This window comes from Elaeis guineensis, chromosome 5 (assembly GCF_000442705.2).
Source record: "Elaeis guineensis isolate ETL-2024a chromosome 5, EG11, whole genome shotgun sequence".
NCBI lineage: Eukaryota > Viridiplantae > Streptophyta > Magnoliopsida > Arecales > Arecaceae > Elaeis > Elaeis guineensis.
Genome location: NC_025997.2, coordinates 111174825 through 111183046, shown reverse-complemented (window position 1 = coordinate 111183046; position 8222 = coordinate 111174825). Strand labels below are relative to the sequence as shown.

The following is an 8222-nucleotide window of genomic DNA, read 5'->3' as shown; positions in this document are numbered from 1 at the left end:
GTGATGAAGAAGGACCGAAGAAGAAAACTGGCCATCGTTGGGAAGAAGTTGGGAGCACCAGCTAGGCAGCTATCGAAAGAGCTCAGGAGGAGTAGAGGAGCCTCGATCATCGTTGAGAGCAAGTTGGAAGCATTGGAGGAGGAGTGGAGTTGCGGAGGAGTGAAAGAAGAAATCAAGAAACCAAACCCTAGAAGATGGACTGGAGGATGGGAGGAGGAAAGACCGAAAGAGTCGAAAGGCCATAAAAAAACTGTCTGAGAGACCGAGAGTGAGAGATCGAAACCGAAAGAAAGAGAAATATCAAATATATATGGGAGCCTAATGGATTTAAGCTACGGGAGTTTATGGGTTATAACCTGATCCAACCCAACTTATTCTAACTTATTTATTAAATGGGTTAAACGGGTTAAACAGATTAGTCATATGAAACCTGAATCCGACTTGTTTATTAAACAGGTCAAACTGGTCGATCTGTTTATAACTTGAATCTGTTTAGCCCAAATCCAAATCTATTTATGATAAGTCGAATATAGATCAGATGGATGGATCGGATCATATTTTGCTATCCCTACTCCGAACCTCCTCCTCCCTCCTCCCTGGCCTTCCCTCGTCCCACCTCCCCCTCCCCTCCTTCTCCCAATGCCCTGGTCGTCCCCTGTCCCACCTCCCCCTCCCTTCTGCCTCCTCCCACCCACCTCCCCTCCCCCTCCCTCCTCCTCCTCCTCCTCCTCCTCCTCCTCCTCCTTCCGCCCCAGTCCGGTCCCATCCCGTCCTCCCTCCCACTGCCCGGCCCCCATCCTACCTCCCCCTCCCTTCCTCCCAATGCCCCAGTCGCCCCCCATCCCACCTAAACGCCCCTCCCCCTCCTCTCCTCCTCCTGCTCCTGCTCCTCCTCCTCCCCAACAGTACGGTCCCACCCCGTCCAACCTCCCACCGCCCCCCGTCCCACCTCCTCCTCCCCCTCCCCCACCTCCCACCTCCTCCCATCGCCTTGGCGGTCCCCTGTCCCACCTCCCCCTCCACTTGTCTTCCCTCTGCCCCAGCCATCCCCCATCCCACTTCCTCCTCCTCCTCCCACTGCTCCAGTCGTCCTCTATTTGTACTTGTGTTTGTTCTTGGGCTTTGAAAGCCGAACGTACGTGGAAGGGATTTGGTTTTTGGGTTTCTGTTTGTGTGAAGCCATGGCTGCCTTTCGATTCACTTGCTGTGTCCCAGATCTCTGAAGAGCTGTTCGGAACACATTCCTGGGTTGGCCGTACTATACGGTGAAGAGAATGAGTCAAGAAGATGGCATGAACAAAGCGGTACTTCCTTTTCTTCCTTTCTCATCCTCTCTCTCTTTCCTTCTTCTGAACTCAATGTCATCAAGTGCCTGTTTCCTTGTTCTCTCTCTATCTCGGTGTTAGTTTTTTTTTATTTCCACTATAATTGTGTTTCATGGTTTTTGTGCTTGGTGTGCGTGCTTAGTTTTTATTTCCACTATAAGATTGAAGATATTTCCGCTCGTGCTTGGTGAGAAATTAGTTTCTGTGCTTGTCTAAATTATTAGTTTATTTATTCTTTATGCTAGTATGGTACGGGCTTTTTGTCCAACATCTTGTTTTAAAAATCAACCCGGTCTTCTCTCTGTGTGTCTCTAATTCTTTCTGTTTTCTTTTTGCTGTTGGCTTTCAGGGGTCGACCAGGTCGACATAGATGCAGAGGAGAAGATGGTGACTGTCTCAGGCAATGTTGATCCTGCCATCCTTCTGCAAACGCTAAAAAAGGCTGGTAACTGTGCAGAGCTCTGGGGCTCAGAGGATGGAAAGAACGACGACCAGCTTAAGGATGGGAAAGGGCAGCAGGAAGACAATGGCAAGCCCAAAAAGGGTGGTGGAGGAAGATGTAAAAATATGAAGCTCCCCCACCTGCAGGGCCCGAAGTTGCCCTTCGGCCGAAAGGATAAGAAGTCAGTCAAGTTCGACCTTCCTCCCGAGAATAATGCCGATGAAGAGAGAGGCAGCGATGAGGAGAGAGACCACAATGAGGAGGCTGATGACATCCATGGAGACAACGAGGACAACCAAAACCAGGATGATGACATTGACGGCGACAATGAGGACAACCAAAACCAGGGTGATGACGTTGACGATGACAGTGAGGACAACCCAAACCAGGGTGGTGGTGGTGAAAATGGAGGAGGAAACAATAACAAGGCGGCCCAGCCATATGGGGAATATTCCGGCTGGTGCAGTGCCGGCTGGTTACTTTCATGGAGGCATGGCGGCACCAGAGATGTCTGCTCCTTCTACCAACCCCTACCGGCAGCAATACATGGCTGTCATGATGGAGCAGCAGAGGATGATGATGAGCGGTCAAACTGGCGGCGCTGCAAACCCGCCACTGCCAAATGGTTACGGGACGCCGTACGCGCCACGTCATGTGGACGAAGAAAATGAACCTACTGACGGAGCTGCTGCTCTGCTAGCTTTCATAGACATGTTAATATGTCTTTATAAAGTTGAAGATTATTATAATTATGAAAGCATGTTCCTCTATGATGAGCAAACACTCTGGTGGTCATCCATTTTTCTTTCTATCCTTTTCTTCTTTAAACTGCTAGTCGGGCTTTCATCCTGAATTGGAGTGCAGAAGGTGATTGTGATGCATTGGCGATGTTCTCTGTATTAGACTGAGAGGGATTGGTTGTGCTTGTGGCTGCTATATATGATGATTGGTAATGAAATCTAATATATATATATATATATATTAAAATGGAAATTTCTCAATGGATGAGTCTCTGTTTGACACATGGTATTTTGAAAAGAGTGAGAGAGAGCCACATGGCCAAGCTCGCATGGAAGAAACATTGCATACGAAAGCTTAGACGATGGTTGGGCTTTTGTGTTGGGTATTTCCTTCTTTCCGTTCGTGGAAGTGGATGCCTCCATGTTGATAGAATCTGACTATGATCCGTCCGCCACCAACCACCATGATGACCCATCGGAGTCATCCACCTCCTCATTGGGTCTAGTTCCTCTGCAGGGGGTCATGAGAATAGAACTCCATTGAATATTTGAATGCTCGACCTGCATTGCCCTAGTACGCCGTTGCAAAACCCCCGCTCCAATCTCCCCTACTGCGACCATGGAAGTGGATGCCACCATGTCGACAGAATCCATCCACGATCCAGCCGCAGCCAACCACCATAACAACCCGTCAGAGTCCTCTGCCTCCTTGTTGGGGCTGGTTCCTTCGGAGGGGCTGCCGTCTTAGCAGACCTACTTCATGGTGAATGCGGTCATCGAGAAGGAGGATGGGCTGGGATGGCGGTGTAGGCATTTGCTCACCACCGTCACTACTGTTGGGGAGGAAGGCTTGCCCGGGATAGGGATTCTGTGAAATCTTCTAAAGATTTAATTGGTAGAGGTAATGGAACTGGGTTGAATGTAATCTCCTAAAATAAAGTTTGACTCAAATTCAAAGGTTGGTTTATATCTTTAGTCCAAGGCTAAAACATGTTTGGACAGCTATCCAGCTTTTGCAATTTAAGTCTTAACATATGGTACCATTGCCTTCCCCTGATTCAAGACCTAACTGATGTGATGAGTACTGAAAACTTGTAATATCATTTAAAAGTCCTCTAAATATTACCTTATATAATTAGCTTGTTGAAACCTATAATAAGACTCGGAGCAATTATCAGGAGTATAGATAAATAGCAACATCATTAGCATACCTTGGCACGAGCACGGACATAGAACTGACGACCTATATTTGGACCTTTCTTCATGGACCTTGCAACACAAGGTTCATGATGACCTTTGCAGAGTGGTAAGCTCTTCTTCATTTTCTCTTGAATCCTTCGCGATCCAATATTGCAACACTATCCTTATCTTTTTTATCAGAAAAGGATGGATCTGAATAGCCCTGTTCTTGAACATGTGAACTTATGCTAAAGTCATTCCATTCAGAACTATCTTCGATATTTTCAGTAAATTTTTTACATGGCTCTTCTGTTGCATGGGATAAATCATCTTTCGGTTGTTCGATATCCTTTGGAATAGATGAGCTACCGGTATTCATAGGCTCCTTGCCAATGGTCCTAACTATATTAGGTTTTTGAGAAAAGGAGGCCAGTGTCAGTTGAGAACTGGTACCATGTCCATCCTTTTTCTTTAATTTCAATTTGCAGTGAGATAGAGATCTTGCTGTCTTGATCTTCAGCCTAAGTGATGTGTTTTGAGTACCATCAACAGTGATACTTGAATCTTGAACTACATTTGAGTTGAGAGAAAAATTAGTCGGAAAGAGACTAGAGAGATGACATCGAGTAGGCAAGTCGGGGACCAACAGAGTGCTCTACTTTCAGTTAGAATTTCTGAAACCAGGGTTTTATATAATTGTAGAAAAAATATATTTTTTTCATAGTGGGTTTGATTTTCTATACATTTTAAAGATTCTTTTTGAAAATTTCGAATAAAGTAGAGCTTTCTCTCTTCTATGTATTCAATAGATATAGAGATTGTTATTATAATTCTAAGCACGCCGCATGTAAATAAAAGTGTTTTGAGAATATTTTCACATAAAGGGGGTTCAAAGCAAAAAAAGAAAAAAAAAAAAAACTTCGCACATTGCGTGGGTTAATATGCTAGTAATATTAAACTTGGTGTGTACTTTAACAAAGGGAGTCAAGAACATATCACTGGAAAAGTATAGTGGATATCATGATTTAAGCTATCTTTTTCGGGTGGATATCATTTACGTAATCATTTTATTAAAGAAGACAATCAAATGAAGTTACTCCCCAGTTTTCCTCCCTTTAATTTTGTGGGGTGTGGGAGCGTACACTGAATGATAAGTGCAGTTGTGGTGTATCAACCACACTTGACATTACTTAAACATCAAAGGAGTGGTTTTTCCAGAGTGTAAAATTTGATTTGGGCGATGGAAAACAAATTAGCTTTTGGGACGATACATGGATGGGAAACATTCCGTTAAAAAACTGGTTTCCGATGCTTTATTCAATCACGAAAAATAACTAACTATCACAAATTCTACAGAACACACACTTGAACAGGATCACATAGCATGGAAGTGGAACACAGCCAAAGGATTCACGGTCAGAGACAGTTACAGACTTTTTAGTAATAGAGGAAAATTATCACAGTTTACAAAGATTAACTGGCTCCTACCTCTCCCAGAGAAAACCAAAGTCTTCAACTAGTTAGCTGTTTACGATAAAATTCTAACAAAGGTAAATATGAGGAAAAGGAAATGGTGCCATTCCGCTACATGCGTAATGTGTGGAGAAATGGATGAAACGACAGACCATATTTTCATCGCATGTGCTTACACAAGGATAATATGGGTTCAAATATAGACATGGTTATCAATTACAGCACTCCCAGATACCCTTTTGCATATGTGGAATTCATGGAGAACAAGTACTCCACAACACCTGATGAATGGGAAGCGAGTTCTCTATGGGAAACCTAAAAAAGACAGTCAACCTACTAGAAAGTTAGACCGAAGGATTCAAGGATATACTGGAACACTGAAAACAAGCATCCTAAATCTTATTCGGATGCTCTCCAATTAACCAGACAACGCCGAGTTTCAAGACAAACTTCACAATGGCGACCTCACTGATCCATTACATCTTCTAATTTCTATTTCCTCTAACTTTCTGTACATCCGTATGTGCAATCCCTACCAAAGTCTGAAATCTTGCGTATAGAGTCTGTACAGAACTCTCTCATCAATAAAATTGGGTGGTTATACTCAACCTCCCAACACTTACATCAAAAAAATAAGTGGTAGATACTAAGTAGGATCTTCACACTTCATATTAAGGCAAAAATATTTGCATGGCCCAATTACTCGACGCCTTCAATCTCCTTTATAAACAATTCTATTGTGACAGGCAGGGATAAAAACTAAACAAGAAGGAAAAATAGAGAAAAGAATACATAAAGAACAAAAGCATATAATTTTTATGTAGTTCGGTCTATTGACCTACATCTACTGACAAAGACAATATAAAAGCTTCACCATACAAAAATGAAGATTATAGATTATAAACTTCACAAACTCTAGCTTTCAATATACTCTTCCTTTAAGGTTAAAAGGGATAATGAAATAAAGTTGATTTAGACTCAGCGTCCTAAGTTGATATGGATTTGAATTACTATCCAATATAGACCTTCTAGAAGTTGATATGAACTTGTCCTACTACACTATTAGAAATCAGCCTTTCAATGAGGGACAAAATCCCTTTGTGAAAGTCAAAAATCCCTTAGTGAAGAGATTCATTGAGGGATTTCCAAGGGGAATTTGTTCTTTGAAATATCTGATGTTAGTGAAAGCCTCCCTTAGAAATGCCTAGATAATTATCGAGGGATCGAAAACTTTCAGCGAGAAAATTTTTCTTGGTGAAACTGTAGGCTATTTGCCAAGAATTGACCATTTTTTAAGGGATTCACTAACCAAAATGCACTTGGATATCTCTCAATAATTGCCAAGAGATTCATCGAGGAAATATCTCTCACTAAAAATTAGCCAGCTGAATGATTTATGAGAAAATTATCCCTCGTAGATCCCTCAATGATAACCCCTTATGGTCCCTCGATGATGGTTTGAGGTTTGTTAAAAAATCCTTTGGTAATCCTTTGGTAAGGTTCCATCTAGCATTCTATTTTCCTTGCAAACCCCTTAATAAACTTCACTTAGAAGGCTATTTTGCAAATATAATAGCATGCCTGTATATATCCTAATTCTCAACATATCAACCATAACCTAATATTTTATAATACAAAACAACATAATGACACATTTGAGCAAATGTTAACCGGTCTAATTAGGTCTATAATTAAATAAGTTTAGCATCCATCAAAGTTTCAATCCATAAGTAAATACTATATACATCAAAATATTAAATAATTCAACTCTAGTTAGTACGTACCTAGCATTAAACATAAGACTGCACTTAATAAGTTCATAATCAAACATCAATCACATGGAGGATCAGTTAGAGGATTATCTGACTTGGTTTCTTTTTATAGAGGAGGTGACAACTACTCAGAAAATGTAAAATCAAGACTAGAAATAAGAGATCACAGCATCTCCCGATGTTGAAGATTCATCAAAACTTCCATAATATGTTCTTGTATCATCTCCATTGCTCTTTCGGCAATAGAATATGTAGTGGATGCACTCCCTGAAGGGCCATCTGGTTAAGAAGTAGAGCATGATGTAGGAGTTCTTGCGAGTACCCTAGATGAATATGCATGCGGCCCGAAATAGTACACCTTGTTCTTAGAAACATCTTCTGTGGCTTCTATTCACATAGCAGCATCAAATGAACATTGTGATTTAATCTCCAAGTCATACTTTTCTGCAAGAACAACCTTATATACCTCCTACAACCATACATTGAAAAGGTTCGGACGTTTAAAAAAATTGAATAAGCAAATATGTCTATTTTATGGATGACATGCATAAAAACAAGACAAACAACATAATAATAATTTATTTGTTAATATAATACTCCAACTCTACAAATCTGAATATCTAAAATCTACTAGACATTTCTCAAAAATCATGCAGAGTTTATTCTAAAACTATGATTTTTTAAATAGCAAACACACAACCTGTTAATAAGACGAACCAATCATTTAATTTAATATTCAACCACAACTATAACAACACATCCAAGAATAATTCTCAACCAATATTAGAATAACTTCAAATCTACATTCAAGGCATTTTTAATAGGAAATCTCCATATTAATACAAATAGATATACTTATAAGATATCTCAAAAGAACTTTTCTTGAATGTGGATATACTTATAGATATGCTTATGGATATACGTATGCTAATACATATTAACATATTGATATACTTAGATATAAAATTGAAAACCTATGCTAACTTTTTAGGATTTTACATCCATGAACTCTCCTGTCCCTTTTTTCTTATGGGTGTGGTCATAAAGCCTTGCCATAATAGGTTTTGCATCATTCTCTTGTATCTGTAATAAGTTATTATATTATCAATATATGATTGAACATAAACATCAATAACAATTGCAAAATACTTAATAAATCACCATGCTCCTCTTGTGCATCATGAAAGGAATGGAACCCTCTGAATGCTTGGTGATTGATCCCTCCTTTTGCTTCATTCAATTTTTTCAAGTAGCTTTAGATTTTTACTATCACTTATCCTTAAGCTAATGC

The 8222-nt window shown here is 40.5% G+C and overlaps 1 protein-coding gene across 1 annotated transcript; it reads left to right on the top strand.

The window, feature by feature from the left end:
- The first annotated feature begins 699 nt into the window (after positions 1–699).
- LOC105034043 (uncharacterized) lies at positions 700–2537 on the top strand. The gene is made up of 2 exons (XM_010909066.4): positions 700–1304; positions 1675–2537. The coding sequence occupies exon 2, from the start codon at positions 1710–1712 to the stop codon at positions 2436–2438; it is 729 nt and encodes a 242-aa protein (XP_010907368.2). The 5' UTR covers positions 700–1304; positions 1675–1709; the 3' UTR covers positions 2439–2537.
- Positions 2538–8222: the final 5685 nt, after the last annotated feature.

What these genes read in the sequence shown, in the direction of transcription:
- LOC105034043 (XM_010909066.4), top strand. Translation starts at nt 1,710, where the DNA reads ATGGTGACTGTCTCAGGCAATGTTGATCCTGCCATCCTTCTGCAAACG.